The sequence below is a fragment of the Canis aureus genome, chromosome 8, assembly GCF_053574225.1.
Source record: "Canis aureus isolate CA01 chromosome 8, VMU_Caureus_v.1.0, whole genome shotgun sequence".
In the NCBI taxonomy this organism is placed as follows: Eukaryota; Metazoa; Chordata; class Mammalia; order Carnivora; family Canidae; genus Canis; species Canis aureus.
Genome location: NC_135618.1, coordinates 14,254,541 through 14,278,980, shown reverse-complemented (window position 1 = coordinate 14,278,980; position 24,440 = coordinate 14,254,541). Strand labels below are relative to the sequence as shown.

General features: G+C 35.4%; 2 protein-coding genes across 7 annotated transcripts in view; one reads left to right on the top strand and one right to left on the bottom strand.

The window, feature by feature from the left end:
• CTBS (chitobiase) overlaps positions 1-20,508 on the top strand; it is a 35,858-nt gene extending 15,350 nt beyond the window's left edge. The window contains exons 2-7 of the mRNA XM_077905233.1: positions 1,304-1,442; positions 1,923-2,131; positions 13,904-14,072; positions 15,534-15,631; positions 15,905-16,066; positions 18,511-20,508. Coding sequence (XP_077761359.1) covers positions 1,304-1,442; positions 1,923-2,131; positions 13,904-14,072; positions 15,534-15,631; positions 15,905-16,066; positions 18,511-18,702 — 969 coding nt within the window. The 3' untranslated portion in view covers positions 18,703-20,508. The remainder of the gene's footprint in view (positions 1-1,303; positions 1,443-1,922; positions 2,132-13,903; positions 14,073-15,533; positions 15,632-15,904; positions 16,067-18,510) is intronic.
• The window catches only part of SPATA1 (spermatogenesis associated 1), a 53,703-nt gene continuing 41,701 nt past the window's right edge, over positions 12,439-24,440 (bottom strand). For 4 of the 6 annotated variants that reach the window (XR_013384213.1, XR_013384217.1, XR_013384214.1 and 1 more), the window contains 5 exons: positions 22,180-22,358; positions 19,971-20,069; positions 19,153-19,244; positions 17,973-18,042; positions 12,439-14,052 (listed from right to left, as the gene is read on the bottom strand). Coding sequence is in view for 1 of the 6 variants with exons in the window: in XM_077905229.1 (XP_077761355.1) it covers positions 14,024-14,052; positions 17,973-18,042; positions 19,971-20,069; positions 22,180-22,358 (377 nt within the window). In the remaining 5 variants the exon portion in view is untranslated. Of the gene's footprint in view, positions 14,053-17,403; positions 17,483-17,972; positions 18,043-19,152; positions 19,245-19,970; positions 20,070-22,179; positions 22,359-24,440 lie in introns of those variants that run through there. The other 2 variants (XR_013384216.1, XM_077905229.1) reach the window with 2 other exon arrangements.

The window sequence follows — 24,440 nt, the reverse complement described above, 5'->3', positions numbered from 1 at the left end:
TCCCAGAAGTTTTCCTGCTCTACCAGGGTAGCAGGCCCTCTTTATTTACTGTCATGGCCATCTGCATTCCTGTGCAGCCCTTAACACTATTTATTTCAAAAGCTAATGGACCTGGTCTCTTTAACTTCTGTCACTAATGTCTAGTAATATACCTTCCCTATACCTTATTGGAATTTCATAAATATTTGCTATATCAACAAATTAACACCTTATTTGGAATAAAATGATCAGTGAGACTTCTGGGCTTCTAGAATTATTTGAGGGGGGGGGATAGTAGTAAAACATAACATCCACCACCTTAGAACTAGTCTAAGAAGTCTGTTTCACCAAAAAACATTCATAGTAAATACAGCATCTGGTACATTTGTATAGATGCAGTGGCTCCATCTGCAGCAGCCAGAAGCTTGAGTTATTAATCAACCTCCCTTTCTCTTACTTTACTCATTTAATCAGTCACAAAGTCCTGTTAATTTTGCCCTTAGGATCTCCCAGATCTGTTCATTTATCTTATTTATCTCTGCTTTTCTACAAGGCTAATTTGAGGTTGTTGTCATCTTTTGCCTGGATTCTTCCAACACTTTCCTAGTTATTCTGCTCCCAGCTTTAGTCTCTCTTCCCACTTCAGCTGAAGGGATTTTTCTAAAATGCATATATAAATGCATACCTATAAAGTATACATTCTCCTTTTACATTCTCCATTTTACATTCTCCTTTTAAGACCCTTTCCCCCAGGATAATGTACTAATTTCTCAAGAACATTTACAAAGTCTTTTATGACATAATTCTGCCTACCACTCTTTGGTTCTTTTTTTTCTTTTTAAAGATTTATTTATTTATTCATGAAAGACAGAGAGAGAGAGAGAGAGAGAGACAGGCACAGAGACATAGACAGAGGGAGAAGCAGGCTCCCAATAGGGAGCTCAATACGGGACTCATCCCGGATCCCAGGATCAAGCCCTGAGCTGAAGGCAGATGCTCAACCACTGAGCCACCCAAGCATCCCTCTTTGGTTCCTTATTGCTATCTCCTTCCAAATTCTAGGTGTCAGCTATATGCAATACTTAGTTGCAAAATCACCACTCTTTCTCTGTCTTTAGGCCTTAGCTCTTTCCACTATTTCTGCCTAGCCATACTTTCGAGGCCTGGCTAATTTCTCCTGCCACCAGTTATATTAGGGCAGCTATCTCTTGTTCACTGTTGTACTCTTAATGCCTGGTACACGATCAGTGTTTAATGTTATTTTGGGTGGTCAGCATTGTATTCTTGGTTTAAGTGATGATGCTTTTCTTTGTTGTTTTGGCAGGTATTTGTGTTTCATGTTGGAAATAAAACTTGGAAGTTCTATGATTGGTCACAGATTACAACTGTGGTAATTTTTGGGAAATATGACCCAGAACTTATGTGTTATGCTCATTCACATGGAGCCAGAGTAGTGCTAAAAGGTGAGTTACAGTTTTTACCAGATATGTCCAGCCAATTGGTAAATTTACTTTGCATCGTTTGCCATCCTGACTTTCCAAAACATTCCCTTTTCACGTTCATCTGGTATAGTATTGTATCCTCCTAAAACTAATCTTAGATACTATTTAATTCACTTTACAGGTAAGTTATTTTTAAAGAATTAAATAAACCACTATGATTTGAGCAAAATGCGAATCCTAATTAGCATGATGACTTCTAGTTAGTCATAGTCTTCAATTTCTACTTCTAATTTGAGAATGACTTTACTAATTATTCATAATGGTTAGTTTGAAGATGAGTAATGACTTTCTATTATTTTGGTATATTGTTTCTGTATTTGGAAAATTTAAATTGGGGGCTTAATATTCCAAAATAATGAGAGGTTTTAAAGGTTTTGTAAAATAAATGTCATAAAACTGCAAAAAAGCATACATGCACAAAAATGTGTATTTCTTTCATAGGAGATGCACCTATAAAGGATATCACTGATCCTACTTTCAGAGCATCGTGGATAGCTCAGAAAGTTAAGTTGGCCAAAATACAATATATGGATGGAATTAATATAGACATAGAGCAAGACGTTAATTGTTTATCAACTGAATATTATGCATTAACCACTTTAGTTAAAGAAACCGCAGACTCTTTCCATCGTGAAATTGAGGGATCACAGGTAAAAGTCCATTTGTTATTTTTTTGAAACTCCTTATTTTCCCTATCAAAATGTATTCATGAAGGTGTGACTAATAGAATCTGTTTTATTTACTAGGAAAGAATTTCATCATATATATCCTAAGAATATTTTCCAGAACTTTTTCAAGTTCTCATTAGAAAAGTTTTACAGAATTTTAAGGTGTTAAGTCTATTTTCTGTTCATATGAAGATACAACATTGAGACTGCTTGGCCTACTTATCTTGCAGCAGGATTAGAGAAATTAAATAGGCAATTGGATCAGTAAGAATCAGCAAAGCATATCCAGGCCCTGCTTTTACCTGTTGCAGGACAGAAATAGCTCTTGTCTAAGAGTAGAGGTAGTTCTGGGGAAGCGTTTCACATGCTTCATAGGCTCTGAATCACTTGCAAAGCACCTTATGTCCAAGAAGTCTCAAAGGACTAAACTCCATAGAATTTGACAATTATGGCAAAAGGCTTTCCCACTGCCATAGTGGGCATGATTACAGCAGATCACAACAGAAGGCACCCTGCTAAGCAATATACGGATAACAAAAGCTAATGTGGCCCTGGATCAGTGATCTCAAACCTTGCCACATATCAAGATAACCAAGAGCCTTGTTTTTTTTTCTTTTGGGAGAGAGCGAGAGCACGCAGGTGCGAGCAGGCAGGGGAGGGGCAGAGGGAGAGGGAAAGAGAGAATCCTAAGTAGGCTCTGTGCTCTCAGCACAGAGCCTGGCACCAGGGCTCGATCTCACAACCCTGAGATCCTGACCTGATTAAGAGGTCATGATTAAGAGCCAGACATTTAACAGACTGAGTAACCCAGGCACCCCAAGGTAACCAAGTCTTTAAACACACATATACACTGCAATAAAGCAAGTCAAATGAATTTTTTTGGCTTTCCAGTGCATATAAAGTTATGTTTACACTGTACTATAGTCTGAGTGTGCATTTGGAAAATAATATAAATGCCTTAATTGAAAGTACTTTATTGCTAAAAATGCTAGCCATCATCTGAGCTTTTCAGCAAGTTGTAGTCTTTTTTCTGGGGAAGTGTCTTGCCCTGACCTTGATGGTATGACTGATCAGGATAGTGGCTGCTGAAGTTTGGGGAGGCTGTGGCAAGTTCTTAAAACAACAATGATGTTTGTTGCACTGATGGGCTCTTCATTTCACAAACAATTTATCTATAGCATTCAATTCTATTTAATAGCATTTTACCCACAGTAGAACTTCTTCCAAAATTGGAGTCAATTCTCTCAAATCCTGTTGCTTTATTGACTAAATTTATAAACCTTGTGTTGTCATTTCAACAATCTTCACAGCATCTTCACCAGTAGATTCATTTCAAGAAACCAATTTATTTGCTCATCCATAAGAAGCAATTCCTCAGGGTGCATGGGTGGCTCAGCTGGTTAAGCACCTGCCTTTGGCTCAGGTCATACTACCAGGGTCCTGGGATGGAGCCTGCTTCTCCCTATGCCACTCTCCATGCTTGTGTTCTCTCTCTCTCTTGCTCTCTCTCTCAAATAAAGAAATAAAATCTTAACATAAGGAATTTTTTTTTTAATCTGTGAAAATTTTACCATAAGGTTGCAGCCATTCAGTCACATCTTCAGGCTCCACTTCTAATTCTAGTTTTCTGGCTAGATCTACCATATCTAGTTACTTCATGAAAATCTTAAACCCCTCAATGTCCTCCATGAGGGTGGGTATCAACCCACCTGGTCCAAACCCTTCTTACATTAGAGACTTTGATTTTTCCCTTCCGTGAATCACAAATGTTCCTAATGGCATCTAGAATGGTGAATCCTTTCCAGGTTTTCAATGGACTTTGCCCAGATCCTTCAGCAGAGTCACTGTCTACGGTTACTATAGTCCTACTAAATATGTTTCTTAAATAATATTTGAAATTTGGAATGATTTTTTGATCCATGGGCTTCAGAGTGGATGTTGTGTTAGCCGACATGACAAAACAACATTCATCTCATTGTCCATCTGCATCAGAGCTTTTCCATGACCAAGTACATTGTCAATGAAGAGTCGAATTTTGAAAGGAAACTTTCTTCAGCAGTTCTCAAAAGTGGGCTTAAAACATTCAGTAACCATGTTCTGAAAACAGATATGCCCTCATCCAGATTTTGTTGTTCCATTTATAGAGCACAGGCAGAGTAGATTTAGCATAATCCTTAAGGGCCCTAGGATTTTCAGAATGGCCAATGAAAATTGGCTTCAACTTAAAGTCACCGGCTACTTTAACCCCTTGTAAGAGACTCAGCCTGTCCTATGAAGCCTTGAAATCAGGCATTGACTTCTTTCTAGCTAATGGAAGTCCTAGATGGCATCTTCTTCCAACAGAAGGCTGTTTTGCCAATCTTGAAAATCTGTGGTTTAGTATAGCCATCTTCATTAATTATCTTAGCTAGATCTTCTATCAGCACTTGCTGCTTCACCTTGCACTTTGCTGTTATGGAGAAAGCTTCTTCCCTTAAGCTTCATGAACCAACCTCTGCTCCTCCAAACTTTTGCAGCTTCCTCACCTTTCCCTGCCTTCACAGAATTGAAGAGAGTTAAGACCTTGCTCTCTGGATTAGGCTATGGCATAAGGGAATATTGTGGCTGGTTCGATCTTCCATCCAGACCAATACAACTTTTTCCACTATGGCTGTTTTGCTTCCTTATGATTGATATATTCACTAGAGTAGTGCTTTTAATTTCCTTCAAGAACTTTTTGTTTTCATAACTTGGCTAACTGTTTAGGACAAGAAGCCTAGCTTCTGGCCTATCTCAGCTTTTGACATGCCTTCCTCACTAAGCTTAATCATTTCTAGCTTTTGATTCAAAGTGTGAGAAGTGTGACTTTCCCTTTCACTTAAACACTTAAGGGCCATTGTAGTGTTATTAATTTGGCCTAATTTTAATGTTGTATGTCTCAGGGAGTAGGGAGGCACAAGAAGAGAGACAGGGAAACAACAGCCAGTGGATGGAGAGTCAGAACATACATTTATGGATGGCTTCCCATCTTACATGGGCATGGTTTGTGGCACCCTAAAACTATTACAATAACAACATTAAAAATCACTGATCACAAATCAGCAGAATAAATAAAAAGTTTGCTATATTGTGAGAATTACCAAAATGTGACAAAAAGACATGAAGTGAGCAAATGCTGTGGAAAAAATGGTGCTGACAGACTTTTTTGATTTAGGGTTGCCATAAACTTTAAATCTGTAAAAAAAAAAAAAAAAAAAAAAAAAAAGGCAGTATCTGTGAAGCACAATAAAATGACATATACCTACCATACAAGACTAAATAATGAGAGCTCCTTTCTAACTCAATGTTAAAAACTGTCTATTTAGTGAATAAATGATACCTGCCTTTCAAAAATTTAAAAATCTAAGTAGCAAATATATACATATAAAATATATATTCTATTTCATATAAATAGGTTTAGAGCCACTGGTTTATGCTATCTGAGAATCACCTGACTGTTAAGATATCTTGAGAGATTGATTCAGTAAGTCTGGGATAGAGCCTAGGAACTGTATTTTTACCAACTACAGTAGGTGATTTTGCTACAATTGGTCAATATGAATTTGAGATTCATTGGAAAAATTTATGATATAAGGATTGATAGCACTGTGGCTTTATGTAGGTAAGGGAATTTTGTCAGTGCAGAATTTGGCTTTTCATCTGAGTACAATTTATATTACCAATTTATTTATCCCATCCTCCCACCCACCTCCCCTTTGGCAACTACAAGTTTGTTCTCTGTGTTTAGAAGTCTGTTTTTTGTTTGTTCTTTTGTTCACCTGTTTTGTTTCTTAAACTCCACATATGGGGATCCCTGGGTGGCTCAGCAGTTTGGCGCCTGCCTTTGGCCTGGGGCGTGATCCTGGAGTCCCGGGATCGGGTCCCACGTCGGGCTCCTGGCATGAAGCCTGCTTCTCCCTCCTCCTGTGTCTCTGCCTCTCTCTCTATCACAAATAAATAAATCCTTAAAAAAAAATAAATTCCACATATGACTGAATCACATGGTATTTGTCTTTGACTTATTTCACTTAGCATACCTTCTAGGCCCATCCATGATAAAGGGCAAGATTTCATTCCCCTTTATGGCTGAAAAATATTCCATCGCATATATCGTGTGTGTGTGTGTGTGTGTGTGTGTGTGTGTGTGTGTATATATATATATATATATATATAGAGAGAGAGAGAGAGAGAGAGAGAGAGAAGGGGGGGATGAGGAAAGAAGGGGGAGAAAATGGGAGACAGACACAAACTCACATCACCTTTATCCTTTCGTCTGGATACTTGGACGATGGATAGTATCGATGGATACTTGGATTGCCTACATATCTTGACTCTTGTAAATAATTCTGCAATAAACATAGGGATGTGTATCTTTTTGAATGAGTGTTTTCATTTTCTTTGGGTAAATACTGAGTAGTGAATTACTGGATCATATGGAATTTCTATTTTTAATTTTTTTTGAGTAAACTCCATACTGTTTTCCAGTGACTGCACCAATTGACATTCTCACCAACAATGCACCAACGTTCTCCACATCCTTGTCAATATTTATTCTTGTCTTTTTGACAGGGTCATTCTGATAGGTGATATGACTTTGTGGTTTTGATTTGCATTTCCCTGATGATTAGTAATGTTGAGCATCTTTTCATGTGTCTGTTAGCCATTTGTATGTCTTTGCAAAAATATCTATTCGGGTCCTCTGCCCATTTTCTTTTTTTTTTTTTCTTTTAATTTTTATTTATGATAGTCACAGAGAGAGAGAAAGAGAGGCAGAGACACAGGCTGAGGGAGAAGCAGGCTCCATGCACCGGGAGCCCGACATGGGATTTAATCCTGGGTCTCCAGGATCGCGCCCTGGGCCAAAGGCAGGCGCCAAACCGCTGCACCACCCAGGGACCCCTCTGCCCATTTGCAATTGGACTATTTGTGTTTTGAGTGTTGTGTACATTTTTTTATATATCTTGGATATTAACCCCTTATTGTATAAATCATTTGCAAAGATCTCCCATTCAGTAGGTTTTTCATTTAGTTAATGGCTTCCTTCACTATGCAAAGGCTTTTCATTTTGTTGTAGTCCCAACAGTTTATTTTGCTTTTGTTTCCCTTGCCTGTGGAAGTATATCTAGAACAATGTTGGATGCCTTTTATTTCTTGTTTGATTGCTACAGCTAGGACTTCTAATACTATATTGAATAAAAGTAATGTGGATGTCCTTGTTTCTGAACTTAGAGGAAAAGCTCTGTTTTTCACCATTGAGTATTATCTTACCTGTGGGTTTTATCACATATGGCCTTTATAGTGTTGAGGTATGTTACCTCTAAACCTACTTTGAGAGTTTTTGTCATGAGTGGATGTTGAATTTTATCAAATGCATTTTCTGCATCTATTATTATGATCATACGATTTTTATCTTTAATTTTGTTACTCTGGCATATGTTAATATGTGGATATTGAACCATCCTTGCATCCCTGGAATAAATCCCACTTGCTCTTGGTAGATGATTTTTTAAATATATTATTAAATTTGCAACAATATATTGAATATTTGTTTGCTAATATTTAGTTGGCCTATCGTTTCTCTTTTTTGTATTGTCTTTATCTTATTTTGGTGTCAGGATCTCATATAATGAACATGGAGTCTCCCTGTTCTTTTTTTGGAAGAGCTTGAGAAGAATTAGGTATTGATTCTTTTTTCAGTGTTTGGTAGAATTCACCTGTGAATACATCTGGTTCTGGATTTTTATTTTTTGGGCAATTTTGGATTATAAATTCAATATTGTTGCTATAATTGGTCTGTTCAGATTTTTTTATTTCCTCCTGATTTAATTTTGGGAAGTTCTAGATTTCTAGGAATTTATGCATTTCTTTTAGGTTGTCCAATTTGCATAGACTTTTTTGGTAATAGTTTATTATAATATTTGTGTTTGTTGGTTCTTGTATTTCTGATTTGAGTCCTCTGCTTTGATGAGTTTGGCTAAAGTTTTATTAACTTTATCTTTTCAAAGAAATATTTGTGTGCTTCACTGCTCTGCCTTTAAAAAAATTATTTCATTTACTTCCTTATTAATCTGACCTTTTTTAAAAAATATTTTTTTATTTATTTGAGAGAGAGAGAGAGGGAGAGCACAAGACATGAGCAGGGGTTAGGGGCAGAGGGAGAAGCAGATTCCCTGCAGAGCAGGGAAGCCCAATGAGGGGTTCAATCCCAGGACACCAGGATCATGACCTGAGCTGAAGGCAGATGCCCAACCAAACCACCCAAGCACCCCGTATTAATATGATCTTTGTTAATTTTTTTCTTCTAACTTTGAGCTTTTCTCCCTAGTTCCTTTTAGGTATAAGGTTGGAGTGTCTATTTGCAATCTGTCTTGTTTCTTGAGGTAGTCCTGTATTGCTATAAACTTCCCTCCTACTATGGCTTTTGCTATGTCCCATAGATTTTGAACCTTTGTGTTTTCATATTTGTCTCCATGTATTATCTATTTCCTCTTTCTTTTTTGACCCATTTGTTGTTTAGTGGCATGTTGTTTGACCTCCATGTTTTTTTTTTTCCTGGTAATTGATTTCTAGTTTCGTTCCCTTGTAGTTGGAAAATACGCTTAATAAGATTTCAGGTTTTTCTGAATTTATTAAGACTTGTTTTGTGGCCTAATATGTGATCTATCCTGGAGAACATTCCATGTGCATTTGAAAGGAATGTGTACTCTGCTGTTTTGGATGGAATGTTCTCGATATATCTATTAAGTCCTTCTAGTCTGATGTGTCATTGAAAGCCAGTTTCCTTGTTGATTTTATGTCTGGATGATCTATCCATTGATGTATAATGGGGTTTATTTTTTTTTAATTTGTTTTTATTGAAGTTTGATTTGCCAACATTTGGTATGTGGGTTTAAAGTCCTCTATCATTATTGCTGTCCATTTTTTCCTTTAGGTTTGTTAATATTTGCTTTTTGTAGTTAGGTGCTCTAATGTTGGGTGCATAATAGATATTTACAACTGTTACATCCTCTGGTTGATCTTATCATTATGTAGGTTCACCTTTGTCCCTTATTACAGACTTCCTTTAAAGTCTATTACGTCTGATATAAATATTTCTACCCCATTTTCCTACACTTTCCATTTGCATGGGCTATTTTAGTCTGTTACTTTTAGTTTGTATGTCTTTAGGTCCAGAATGAATTTCTTGCAGGAACATATTGACAGATCTTGGTTTTTATTTTTATTTTTTTAAGATTTTATTTATTTATTTATGAGACATAGAAGCAGAGACATGGGCAGAGGGAGAAGCAGGCTCCACACAGGGAGCCCGATGTGGGACTTGATTTTGGGACTCCAGCATCATGCCCTGGGCTGAAGGCAGGTGCTAAACCACTGAGCCACCCAGGCGTCCCTAGGGTCTTGGTTTTTTTTAAGCATTCTGTCTAGGTCTTTGATTGCAATATTTAGAACATTTGCATTTAATTATTTTTTAAAATTTATTTATTAGAGACAGGGCCTGTGCACACAGGTGGGGGGAAGGGGGAAGGAGAGAGAGAGAGAGAGAGAGAGAGAGAGAGATTCCATGCTGAGCATAGAACCTGACATGGGGCTCTATCTCAGAACTGTGAAACCAAGAGTTGGAAGCTTAACTAACTATACCACCAAGGTGCCCCTAAAGTAATTACTGATAGGTATGTACTTACTGTCATTTTGTGTTCTGATTTTTTTTTTTTTTTGGTAGTTTTTGTCTCTCCCTTTCTTCTCTTGCTCTCTGTGATAGAGGGCTTTTTTAGTGGTATGTTTTGCTTTCTTCATTTTTTTGTGTATCTATTATAGGTTTTTGGTTTGTGGTTACTAAGAGATTCATTTACATTTTAAGTATATATTAGTCTATATTAAGTTGATGGTCAGTTATGTTCAAACACATTTTATGTGAACTTTTTTCCTCCCCCCCTTGTTTTATGTATATGTTGTCATAATTTATATCTTATTTTGTGAGTCCCATTAACTACTTTTTTAGATACAATAGATTTTACTACTTTGGTCTTTTAACCTTCATAATAGCTTTATAAATGATTGCTCTACTACCTTTACTGTTTCCTTTTACTGATGAAATTTTTTTTTACAATTTTCTTCTAATATTGGCTTTTTCTTTTCCAGTTAAATTTCCAATAAATTTTGTTTGGCAACTCTCCCTCTCCTTTAATTCTGAATGACAGCTTTGCTAGGTAGAGTATCATGGAGGTTTTTTCCTTTCCATGCTTTCAATATATCATGCCAGTCTCTTCTGGCCTACAAAGTTTCTGCTGAAAAATAAGCTAATAGCTTTAACCCTTGGATGTAACTAACTCCTTGTACTGCTTTTAAAATTCCATCTTTAATCTTTGACATTTTAATTATTATTGTCTTGTGTTCCTCTTGGCCTCATCTTACTCAGAATGCTCTGTGATTCTTGAACCTAGGTATCCACTTCCTTCCCAGGTTAGGGACATTTTCAGCTATTGTTTCTTCAAATAAGTTTTCTATCCTCCTCACTCTCTCCTCCTGAGACCCCTAGAATGTGGATGCTTAGTCACTTGATGTCCAAGATATCCCTTAACCTATCCTCATTTTTTGGTCTCCTTTTGCTGTTCAGGTTGAGAGCTTTCCATTATCCTGTCTTCTAGATTGCTGGTCCATTTTTCTGCATCCTCTAATCCACTCTTGATTTCCTCTAGTGTATTTTCCATCTCCTTTACCATATTCAATTCTGATTTAAAATTGTTTTTATCTCTTCTTGATGTTCTAAGTTTATCAACTCTTCTTTTATTATCATTACTTTGAACTCAGCAATCAGGTAGATTGCTTACATTCATTTCATTTAGTTCTTTTTCTCAGTTTTTATTTGAAGCATATTCCTGTCATCTTGTTTGACTTTCTGTGTTTGTTTCTATTAATTAGGTGAAACAGCTGCTTCCAAACTTGAAGGCATGATCTTGTGTATGATCATCCCCTGTGTAGACTGTATGCAGCTGGTGATTTTGGCTGGCTGGCTGCCTGGCTGGAACTATGGCTGGTGTGGGCTGCCCTGCAGGCTGGCACAGTGCTAGGGCTCTTTGCACAGAGGATGCCTTAGCAGGACAGTTGATGCTTAAGTAGGTAGAAGGTGGGGGTGGGGGGAGCAGTGTCTTAAGGTGTTTGTGCAGGGGGTGCCCTGGCAATAACCTGGAGCCAAAGCAGTATAGGCCTGGAGTGTGCTAGGGTGTTTTGCACCTAAGTATTGACTAGGGTGTCCTGTGTGCACTGTACTCAATCTCACTGGTCATATGGGTAGAGCTGGTGTGGGCTAGAAGCCTACGGCTTACTGAGGTGGGCACCCACCGCAATGCTGTTTCTGTTCATGCTATGAAAGTAGAGGGAATGTAAACCATGGTGCTCATCAGTCCTGATCAGAGTTCCAATAGCACTCCCACTGTTTGACAGAGTTCTAGGACTGGATCTTCTATATTCTAGTTGGTCTTTTGAACAGTTACTTTACCTCTCCTGTGCCCCAAAGCAGAAAAATCTGCATATGGTCTCCCAATATATATCCTTCCTCACTGCAGTTAGCATCAGTGGTTGGGGATTTCCTTTGTTACTGTATCTATATCTCTCTTGCTGTTCTCTACATGGTGTGTTTTTCTGTTATGCAAAAGCTGTTCAGTCAGTCCTCAGTTCTTCAGGAGAAATTGTCTATAAAGAAGGGTAGATTTGGTGTGTCTGGAACAGGTGATTTTTGGGTTTTCCTACATCATTGTCTTGGCCCCTCCCTCCTCAGATGAATACAATTTAGATCAAGAATAGCAAATACCTGGTATGCAGGTCACCATACTCCTGACAAATTTTATTCCCAGAAAACTTTTCCTTCAGTCTCTAGATTGTTGTTACTAATAGGTTAGAATTAGTATGTAGGGAAACAATGTCTTTGCTAACCCTGATCACACTATAGCGAAGGGCAAAGAGGAAGAGACTGAGCAAGGACTTTGCAGTAGGAGTATCTGTCAAAATCAGTATCAAAACTAGCAGGAGGTACAGTTGCCAAGACAGGTAAGAATATGGAAGTTCCAGAATGTCAGAGTGAAGTACATGCATTTTATTCTGAAATTTGATTCACTGAGGACATAAAATGTGTAATGGGTTTACATCCTAGAAAGTGTTTGGGGGAGATTATTTTATACTAGGATGTAGAATAGTCTAGAGGAGAGATGGAGACCAATAAGGACTAATCCAAGTCTAATAAATTGAGATTTATAGTATGGATCAGGATGACGGCATAACCTTAACACCCAGGAAGTGTTTAATAAATATTAATAGAAAGAAAGAGGCACAACAGCTGTGAGAAGCCACCCAAAGGAAAATGTGAGATTAGTTATGGGGTGTGAGAGAAGTCAAATAATGACCCAAAAGTTCTTAAATAGGCCACCATGAAAAAAATGACTGAATAGAGTCTGGAAAGAGAAATGAGTTTTGGGGAAAAGATGACTAAGATTACAGAATTATGGTCACAGAATTAAGAGTTCTTTCTACACCATCATTTTTTACAGGTAGGAAACAGATTCAGATGTTTTTAGTGACATAGACCTACTTATAATAGACCCAAGAGTAGAACCAAAATCATTCTGATTTGTCGAATATACTAATAGCTGCTTTCTCCAAAATAGGAGGTTAACTATGACAGAAAATCTAGGTAAAAATACTCTTCATGTTCAGGAGAGGGTAAGGATTTATACAGTGGATTTGAAATTTACCTGTTTAGAGGTGATCATTTAGTTTCTCCGTTACTAGAATACAGCTCCCATTTTATAAAATGGGACTGGATGTATAAAAAAATTCACTTTATAACCTATTTCACTATAGTGCTATTTAGGAAAGCTTGTACTTGTAAAGCTGAGCTGCCTTTAGTGCTAATACTTAGAGAATTATAGAATTCTGACAAAGTACTAAAAAGAGTTATAATAGAATACATTGGCCAAAGTGTAAAAATCTTAACTGATTTCAATTTTTGTAATAATTAATGTGTTTACTAAGAGCAAAAATCTTTAATGAAGCTTTAGAACATTTGCACATATGTAAAATAAGGCTAATTAATATTCAGCTAAGGTAATAAATATTTTAAAGAGTCTCATCTTTGTTAAAGACTGGCTCACCAAATTTGAGTATTCTCATAAAATAAGACCATTTAAGTGATAAACATTTTGAGTTGATCAGCTTATCCTTTTAGCCATAAACCACTATTCTTTAACTGTAATGTAGGATTAAACCTATCGTGTAATGTAATTATATATCAGGGGGTTAAATTCCCAACACAGAACAGTCAACTTGTACCAAGAGATCACCTATCTAACCTGCACAATATTTTTTAAAAACTTCTGTATTTGAATTCTCTTAGCATGCTTTTACTCTCTTGTTGCTTAAAAGCCCTCCCACACCCTATTGTCATTACACCTATTTCTTTCAATCAGTTCGGTTACCAGTCTAGCCTCTGAAAATATTTAAGTTTAAAACTACACAGTGCCCTGCTCCTAGTCATTGTATCTGTCCAAATTTATGTGTAGGTCAGTCCATGTGAGCAAAAATATCTTAGAACTGTCCTACTTCTATAAGTGTCAGACCCCATTTTCATATATGTAAACAGGTCTTTTTTTCCTTTGGTAGTGTGAGGTAAGAACAAAATAAAAAAAAAACAACTGATATAATAAGCATATTTGATATTACATAAAATGGCACGGTTTTCCACAGGTAACCTTTGATGTATCTTGGTCTCCAAAGAGCAAAAACCGGTGCTATAATTACACTGGAATTGCAGATGCTTGTGACTTTCTCTTTGTGATGTCTTATGATGAACGAAGTCTGGCCTTGTCAGAATGTATTGCAGCAGCCAATGCTCCCTATAAGGAGACATTAACTGGTAAGAATCCACAAATGATCACTTAAACATTAAGATTATTTTAGTTTTTCTAAATAATTTATACACCTTTTCCATTTATAAAGCTTCCTTGAAACATAAATATCACCTGGAGAATTTAAGTTTACACAACATCTTAAAGTTTTCACTTAATTTTTTTTTAATTTTTATTTATTTATGATAGTCACAGAGAGAGAGAGAGAGAGAGAGGCAGAGACATAGGCAGAGGGAGAAGCAGGCTCCATGCACTGGGAGCCCGACGTGGGATTCAATCCCGGGTCTCCAGGATTGCACCCTGGGCCAAAGGCAGGCGCCAAATCGCTGCGCCACCCAGGGATCCCATCACTTAATTTTTCTAAAAATATATAATCCTCTATTATAGATCAGATGATGAGTATTAAGTTCTCATTGCACTGGTATTATGGTATTATTTGGTTGGGATTTAAGTAAGTGTTCTAACGCTCTTTTTTTCAATTATATGAAGGGGATATTTTTGCAGAAATAACCAATATTAAATATTTTGATAGCAAAGATAGTTATAATGTGAGTACCTACCATGCATGATTGATGGAGAACTGTCATACTTGACATTTATTATTAGTGCCTATGCTATATTAAAAACTATATCATTATTAGAATTAAGAGTACTTCTGTCATTCACATGAAGTAGGCTTTGCATTATCCTAAGTTTGGTCTGTATTCCATCAGCCAACTGAATAAAAGACTGCTTGCTGTCTTTTGGACTCCAGGTGAAATTTTCTGGATAACTGACCCTGATTCAAGTTTTGATTAATAAATAAAAAACCTTTTTATCTCTAAATTAAATCTTAAAACCTAGCCTCATCATGTCCAAATTAACAGTCTGATCATATGCATATGCTATTTAAAAATAAAAATTGTTACAATTACAAAGTATTTAATTTAGTGTTCCCAAACTATTTCATAGAACACAATTACCTCCTTTATCAATGTTGGAAAAAAGGTGTATTTCACTCCTTTCTTGGATACTTAACAGTACACAATAACTTTAAAGGCTCTGAAACATTCTAGATAATCTTGAAACATCTCTTGGTGGGAAAACATATTTTGCATGGGGCACAAAAGGGAATGACCAGGAATTTGTTCATTTTCCTCTTTGCTATAACTACAGATTGACTAGAGTAAAAGGGGAACATTTCTTCTCCAATTCATACCTCTAGAAAGCACACATGTTCCATGTTTTAGAATTATAAGAAATTCTGAGACCATCTCTGCCAGAAAGCTTAAGAACTTTCCTGAAACTTCAGAATCTAAAATATCATATATCTTGGTTATGGTTATGTTAGGGAAACACTGCATTAGTATTTTGCACAAATGTACCTGTTTTTTTCAAACTTGGATTCTGAATGGTTGCATAGCTTGTATAAACCCATTAGTAGACTATAAAGAGAAATGTTTTTTTTTTTTCTGTCCCAATTTGATTAGGATATGATGACTACATCAAGATAGGTATTAACCCTAAGAAACTTGTAATGGGTATTCCCTGGTATGGTTATGATTATACCTGTCTAAACTTAATGGAGGTAAGTACAGATTATTTTTATATAACTTTTTCCTCTTTCTATTCTTTAGAGCTTGTTTTGTTTCATATATATGTTTGAGACTAAAAAGTACAGTTTTATTTTTAATTAATCCCATGAATGTTATAAATAAACTGACTTTACAGAATAAAAGTTAAATTTCATCATTAAAAGGAAATATATAATATTTTATTTCTAAAAAATAGTTTCCCTGATTTGGTTCCTAAGATTTGCTTAACTGACAAATCTATAATATGAACATTTTTGTATTTCTAGGATCGTGTTTGTACCATCCCAAAAGTCCCTTCCTGGAGGGCTTCTTGTGGTATTGCTTCAGGACATCAGGTGCCCTATAAAATAATTATGAAGCAAGTAAATAGTTCTATTTCTGGAAGCCACTGGGATAAAGATCAGCAAGCTTCTTACTATAACTATAAAGTAAGACTTTTCACAAATTATAAACATTTATTCTATTTTCATAATTGCATGTTTTCATAATAACATATTTGTTAAGACTTTGTTTTCTTTTAGGGTACAATATATAGACCAGTGTTTACATGAGTAAACTTGTCTAATCATGTACTTTGCTGGTTAGCAGTTCAAGTTATGGTAATAACAGAACTGCTTTGCATGGGCCACTTGTCATTTTAGATGGTGTTCTAAAAACCTGCGTATCAAACAGGATATCCTTAATAGTTAACGATTATGTATGCTAACTATGGCTTTGGGCCAAAATAGGTTATTAGCTCTGCAAGTCTCCATTTCAAAGTAGCCTAAAAATTCTGATTTATAGGCTGTTTTATAGGGAGGCATGAGGCTGAGAATAAAAAATGCATTAGTGGAAAATGGTATAAACTGTGATATTAGACAAATTATATTACAGAAACTTGAAGAAATAAATGTCCAGAGCAATTCTGTCAGGTAGTGTTTGATAAATAGGAATTGCTTAACCAATGAGGCAAAGAAAAGTTACATTTTTTCATAATTTACCCTTAGCATAATAAAAACTTTACCACACTTCAAAAATCTAATTACAAAGCATCTTTTAATTTACTTTGGATTTTGTCACTGTAAAAGAGCCCTAAAATGATATGATGGAAGTTGATTCATAACTTTAAACATTATCAATTACATAAAAAGCCTTTTCTAAAATTTGAAAACTACATACCTCTTAGGCATATAATTAACATATTTATTAAGGTAATTTATACTCTTGTCTTTGCTGAACAGTGTGATAGTTTACACTCTGATGTACTGTTTTTTTGTAGTCCCTGACTTTTTTTCCTTACACATTCTTTAAAGTTTTAGAATTCAGGAAACATTTTGATAAGCCTTTAAAGGTCATTCATTTAATGGCACTTTAGATAACAGTTTTGTTACTATAGATTATCTTGTTTCTTTTTCATTTATTGTAAAATTCCATAGCAACCAAAATCAAATTTTTTGTTAATGAAGAGAATCATTCTGGTTTCTTATTCTCTTTCAGTGATAGCAGCCTCATACTTAGTATTCTATACGCCTTAATCATGCATAAATTAATCTTACTGTTAGGGTGAAAAACTGAGTAAATGTATCAAAAGGCTCAAAGTGCTTGCTATAATAATGGCAACATTCAGAGATATATGACTTTGGGTTTGCCTCTAAATCTACAAAAATAAATTTTACAAGTTGCTTTTCAATGGTGAATCACAATTAAAAAATTTTAAGAGGGATCCCTGGGTGGCGCAGCGGTTTAGCGCCTGCCTTTGGCCCAGGGCGTGATCCTGGAGACCCGGGATTGAGTCCCACGTCGGGCTCCCGGTGCATGGAGCCTGCTTCTCCCTCTGCCTCTCATTCTCTCTCTCTGTGATGTGACTATCATAAATAAATAAAAATTTAAAAAAAATGTTAAAAAAAATTTTAAGAATATGAGATATGCTTGTAGTAAATGAATCTACTACACTTAAATATGCCACAGTTTATTCATTTACCAAGAGACAAATGTCCTTTAAAGTAGTCCTCTTAGGAGACTACTCTAGCACATATGGTGCTACCATAAATAAAAATATTACTGGCATCCACTGAGAATTGCCTTTGGAAGTTTCCCAGATATATATAAAAAAAAAAATCAGTAAATGATTTGAAATCACAGGTCATTCTATTTTTTTTTTTTTTTTCCTTAACCGTTTTTGCCTACTTCTGTTTCTTTCATCCAATCTTCTAAGAGAGACTGGTAGTATTAGATAGAGGCAGTTGATGCTGGGGAGGATTTTACAGGCTGAAAGGTGAGCATAAGACTATTTTCCAGTTTTTGGTTCTTAATTCTGTAAGACCTAAAAAAGGAGATATTTCCCCCACCCATTACCTTTTGAATTGGTTGATACATCATACACAAAATCATCTGCTGAGCTCCTAACTAAGCACATTTCCAGGAACTGTAAGGAATATAAAAAAATAATAATAATAAGCTGGTGTTAGAGGACTAGAGCAGTGATCCTCCTTAACTGTGTCTGCATATCAGAATTACCTAGTGGGATGGTAAAACGCAAACATATGTCCTAGTACTAGCCCTAGAAGATTTTGATTAAGTAGGTTTCCTGTGGGTCCTGTGATTTATATTTTTAAAAGCCCCACAAGTGACTCAGATATACATCTTGGTTGATAAGCATCAGATGAGACCAAGGAAGGAATTTTAGGACATGAGAAAAACTTTAGATTATATTAACAAATTCATTTGTGTAATCTTTGCTGCTGTGAAAAGTACCACAATCGTGTCTAGAAAGTATCACATACAGAACCATGGAAGCATAAAGCACTATGTCTAAAATTTCTATTATTTCATTGTATCCTTTTTGAATTACTGGATTTAATATTGTACTCAACAGTTTAATTTATTCTTATAGGATTCTTCCGGCTATTTTCATCAAGTGTGGTATGATAACCCTCAGAGCATTTCTTTAAAGGCAGCATACATACAAAAGCATGGCTTACGAGGCATTGGCATGTGGCACGCAAATTGTCTGGACTATTCTGGAGATGCTCTAGCCAAACAGCAAACTGAAGAAATGTGGAAAGTCTTAAAACCAAAATTGTGACAGATAAACATCTTTTGTCAAACTATAAAAATTTAGAAAAATGATCTGTATAAATAGATCAGTTTCTTGCAGAGATAAAAATGTACACATTTTTGTCATGTCATATTAATATTGCCTTCGTATTTCTAAAATTTCCAAATATAAATTCTTAGAAACTAATCTCTACCATAGCTCTGGATGCAAGTTCAATATCCCTGTATTTCCAGATTGCTTTTAATTAAAATATAATGAACAAACTAAGACTATTTAAAAGTGAAAATTATATAGTACTGTAAAATATGTAATAGACTTAAAAGCTTCAAAAATAACCAAATAGCCACCGTTTTGCTTTTTTCCTGAACACTTTGTAAAACCCACATGAAAAGTGAAAAAATAAAAACTTATATAAAATATTGCACCAAGAACAACAATGGTTAAATTTTTTAACACATAAGTTTTAAATTAACATACCTAATTGAGATAGATGGTAAGGATGTGTCAATTTTCTTCTGTGCCAGTTCAGCTTTCAATGTACGTAAATCTGAAACTGCTTGTTTCTTCATCTATAAAAAGAATTACCTTTCAAAAATGAACTTTTATCTTACCCTTCTAAAATTGAGAGAAGCCTAATTGAATGCTGCTAGGGGAAAAAAATATAGAACTGCACTATTCAATACAGTAGCTATGTGCCACATGGAGCTATTTAACAAATCATATAAAATTTAATATTTAGTTCCTCAGGCACACAATAAGCTACACTTAATTGTTCAATATCCATACATGGCTTGTGGTTGCTGTATCAGTGTAGATACGGAACATTTCCATCATTGCAGAAAGTTCTAATTGGACATTGCTGGTTCTAGAAATGGGTCAAGTATTCATCAAGTATCCTGTCATAAAGCTATTTCTGATAAGTCAATTTAGAGAATTCATATGATTCCACATACATGAAAATAATCAGAGAGCATGAGCTAATTACTCCAGAATGGGTAAAAAAAAATTGAGCTCAGGGTATTCAGTGGTTTGTCAGACTTATTTACGGATGACTCCATAGTGAAATTCTACTAAATTTTACTGTGGCCTTGTTATAGCATGCACATTTTCACAGGATTTTATTCTTGCATTTTTCTTTTAAACTCTTGCATTTTTCTCACTCATGCTCTTGGGTTGTTAAGGCAATGATTTTAAGACAATCCTTACTATCCTTACACTATTGATACCCAAAATTAAAACACTAAAATAATTTATTTCAAGATAAATGTTATATGATTAGGAGAAATGCAAGTTACCTTAACTTCTATTATGAGTTTCATTTTATCAGTATCCAGTTTTCTTTTAAGTTGGTCAATTGCATGCTGCACTTCAGTGATCTGGATTATAAGGTAATTCTGTGTGAAATACATAAAGAATCCTTATTTAGTACGACATTTATTTTTAATTGCCTCGCAAACTAAGAAGTGATAACAAATACCAAAAAAAACCCACCCCAAATCATAAGAATAACCTATTGAATAAAATAAACTCATTGCTTTGGAGTAAATTAGTATTGACCTGCTGATTTCTTATGTCTTAGGGACCACATTCTCCTCTGTTCTACTACTACTGTTCTACTATTCATGTTTTATAAAAATAAGTAGGTTATCTGTACAGGTTGCCATTAAATTAGTACCACAAAAGCAAGAACTATTACTATAAAAGGAATATACTAGGTTTAAGATGCTAGCAAGGCTTTTGAAATTGTCATTACACTTTATTAGCTGAATCAGATTAGTATTACTTTAAAAATATTTAGTAATGGAATACTATATTTGATTTAGAAAAGTTTATGAAGTAATGGAATACTATATTTGATTTAGAAAAGTTTATGAAGTATATGATAGAAATATCAACAAAAACTATTTAAAATTTTAAGCTGCCTTTGTGAAAAAAATTGTACACTGAAACCTGATAAAACATAAAAAAAATCAACTATCAGCTAAAATGGACAAACCATTACTTGAGCCTATTTGAGTTTTACATTAGCTTTATCTGAATGGTAAGCTTTTAGTCATAGAAACAGAACAAACTGATGGGGGGATGGATAGAGGGAAATAAGTGAAGGTGGTCAAAAGGTACAAACTTGTAGTGAGAAGATAAATAGTTTTAAGGATGTAATGTCTAGTATGATAACTATAATTAACAATACTGTATTATATATTTAAAAGTTGCTTAGAGGATAGACCTTAAAGGTTCTTATCACAAGAAAAATAGTTTGTGAGATGCTGGATGTTTACTTATTGTGCTAATCGTTTCACAATATATACATATATCAAATCATGTTGTACACCTTATACTAAAATGTTATATGTCAATTATATCTCAATAAGACTAAGGAAAAATAAAATAGCAAACTTTTACGATTTCATCATGTCTTCTTTTTTTTTTTTTTAAATTTCATCATGTCTAAAGTTAAATCATACTTTTATGGCCTCTGGAATTTATTGTCTATACATGGCAGAGTCACTCAATTAGAAAAAGTAAACTTCCTGGGATGCCTGGGTGGCTCAGTGGTTGTCTGCCTTTGGCTCAGGGCGTGATCCTGGGATCAGGGATCAAGTCCCACATCGGACTCCCTACATGGAGCCTGCCTCTCTCTTTCTGTGTTTCTCATGAATAAACAAATCTTTTTTTTTTTTTTAATTGTACTTATTCATGAGAAAGAGAGAGAGAGACACAGGCAGAGGGAGAAGCAGGCTCCATGCAGGGAGCCCAACATGGGACTCGATCCCATGTCTCCAGGATCATGCCCCAGGCCGAAGGCGGCGCTAAACCGCTGAGCCACCGGGGCTGCCCATAAATCTTTTTTTTTAACAAGTAAACTTCTTATCTCAAGAAAAAGATTAAAATTTAATATAATTTAGTAAGTTCCTTAGAATATCAATACCTTTAGATTCTGTGGGTGTTATTAACTACTCCCCAGCTAAAGAAAAGGAATGTAGTGCATACGGTTGATCCCCTGCCTTATTTCATCAGGTGTTCATCTCTTTTCCATAGAATCAAAGAAAGTGACCCTATCCACAGGTCCAGAGGTAGATCCCAAGTAGTCTAAGTTGGTGCATAGCACTCCTTGATAACTATTATCAATCCAGGTTAGGCCTGGTTGAACCCCCACCAGGCTAAAGTTTTATAGTCTTGTTTGGGAGGCGCATACCCCTACCAGCCATTGGCAACCCTACTGGTACCATGAGGAAAAGCAGTCTTATAATGAAGCCAACACTAAAAATAATAGGGAAGAACTATCAGAAGCACCTAGTCCCTTAAAGACATCATTAAGCTGCTGATTCTATCTTCTCAGCACCCACTACATGAGATCATAAATTTTCTTATTTAAGCCAGGTTAAGTCAAGTTTTTGTTACCTGTAGTCCAAAACATCCTACATATGATAATACTAACAATGATAAACCATGTTTTGAGTAGAACTTCTCTAAGAGAATGTGAACACAATTAGTAATAAGTACCTTAGAGTCTGTAATGTTTGCCAAATTCTTTGGTCTCATCTTGATCTCCCTGGCTTCAAGTTGCATGAGCAATTTTTTATAGTAAAGTTCCAAATCTTCTTGAAGTTTTCTTAAAACTTCCTCTAATGATGCTGTGATTTTCTTTGTTTCAAAGTATTTTTTCTTCCAACCATCACAGGCTACAAAAAAAGCAAAGACTATATAGTGTAAGTCTGACTCAAGGATTAAACTTTTCAACCTGGAAAGGACCCTAGAGTTAATTCAAACCCTTCTACTCCTCTACTCTTCCTCCCTCATATGTTGAGGAAATTAAAGCAAAGATGAAATGTTTATTAGATAATAAAAGGATCTGCTAAAAAAATTAAAAAATAAATAAAAGGATCTGCTTACAAATATAGTAAAATAGTGATAAACACAGGAACCAAACCAAGTTCTTTAGTCAAGATTTTTCAGAATTACAAATATTACCTATAGAAAAATGTGTACATTTATTTTGATTACTTTTTTCCATCATCTGATTTGACATCATTACTTAAAACAAGAGAAAGGCAAAAAAAATTTTCAGCCCCTAAAATGACTTGTTTTATAAAATAAGCTGATTCTGATTCATCACTTATTAAAATTATACTAGATATATTCCCAAATTTATGTTGGGCAAAATTTCTTAAATCTGAGCCCCTTAGCTGAGAAAATTAAAAATTAAATACTGCCAACTTAGGGAAATCACTTTGACACCAATGAGATTCTAAATACAAACTTAACAGGAACATAAACTGCATGCTATGGTATCAGAATATGCATTGCATTTATTTTTAAAAGATTATCAATGAACTGAAAATCAAATTTTAAATCTATGTCAATCAGGTGATTTGATTAAAATTCTACAATATGGGATTTTAACTCAAGTTTATTTCCCTCATGCCCTATATCCAATCCCTCAGTAAGTTCTATTGGTACTACTGTCAAAATACTTCCAGCACTTGGCACATTCTACTTCTTCAATGCTATGTCCCAGTCAATCCACCATCATGGTTTTTGTTTTTGTTTTTTAAGATTTTATCTTGAGAGAGTGAGTGAGGGCGCACATCTGTGCATGGAAAGGGAGAGAGAGAATCTAAACCAGAGTCCTCGCTGAGTGCAGGGTCTCAGGACCCTGAGATCATGACCCTAAATTATGACCTGAGCTGAAATCGAGAGGCAGACACTTAACCAAATGAGCCACCCAGGTGCCCTCACTATCATCTTTTGAAAGCGCATTATGTTTCTAACTGGTCTCTGCTTCCATTCTTGCTCCTCTAACAGGCTATTACATACAGCAGTCATTCTGATCTTTTAAAAATATTTTTTAAATCATATGAACCTCTAGCTTCAAAATCCTCCAATGGCTTCCCACCTTACTTAGAATAAAATCTAAACTCCTTGAAATGGCCTATCTGTTCCTCCTGAACTTTTTATTTCATTTTCCTCTACATTACTCTGTATTACTTTCTAACGCCACTGGCCTCATTTCAGGTCCTTAATACTCCAAGCTCATTCCCATCTCCAGACCTTGACATTCTTGTGTTCCTTCTGTCTGGATTGTTTATCTTTTTATCTGCCTGCCTCCTTATTCATCACATCTTAATGATATCTTCTCAGTGATGCCTTCCTTGAAAACCCTAGCTAAAGCATCTCTCCTGCCCCATCACCCTTTACTATGTTCTTTTAAACTGACTCCTGAGCTCTAATCAGTAGCTAATATTATCTCATTTGTTTACTGTCTGTCTCCTCCCATTAGGAACAAACTCCTTAAGAGCAGGACCATGTTTATCTTGTTTATTTCTGTATCCTCAGCATTTAAAACAATGTAGGGGATTGAGGCACATAACCTCGATAAATATTTGATGGCTGATACATGCCTTTTATCTCAAAACATTCCCGTTGAAATAGAAAGTGAATGATCATTCTCATTTTATAAATAGAAAAAAGGCGCAAAGAAGAGAAATAACTTGTTTATGTAAAAGACTAATCTGGTATTAGAATCCTGGTCCTGTGATTTCTAGTCTATTATTCAAATTTGTCTGATAAAATTTTTAACAGTACAACAAAGCTGAGTCATTGCCACCATTTCCAGGATAGTATTTAATATTATGAGGTAGAACCTGCAGAAATATCTCCTGACATTCCCTATAACCTTCAGTCAGTTCTAGTACTGAAGCAATTTTGCTGTAAATTGAGGATCCTGATACCAGTTAATTCCATATATACCTTTTATTCATATA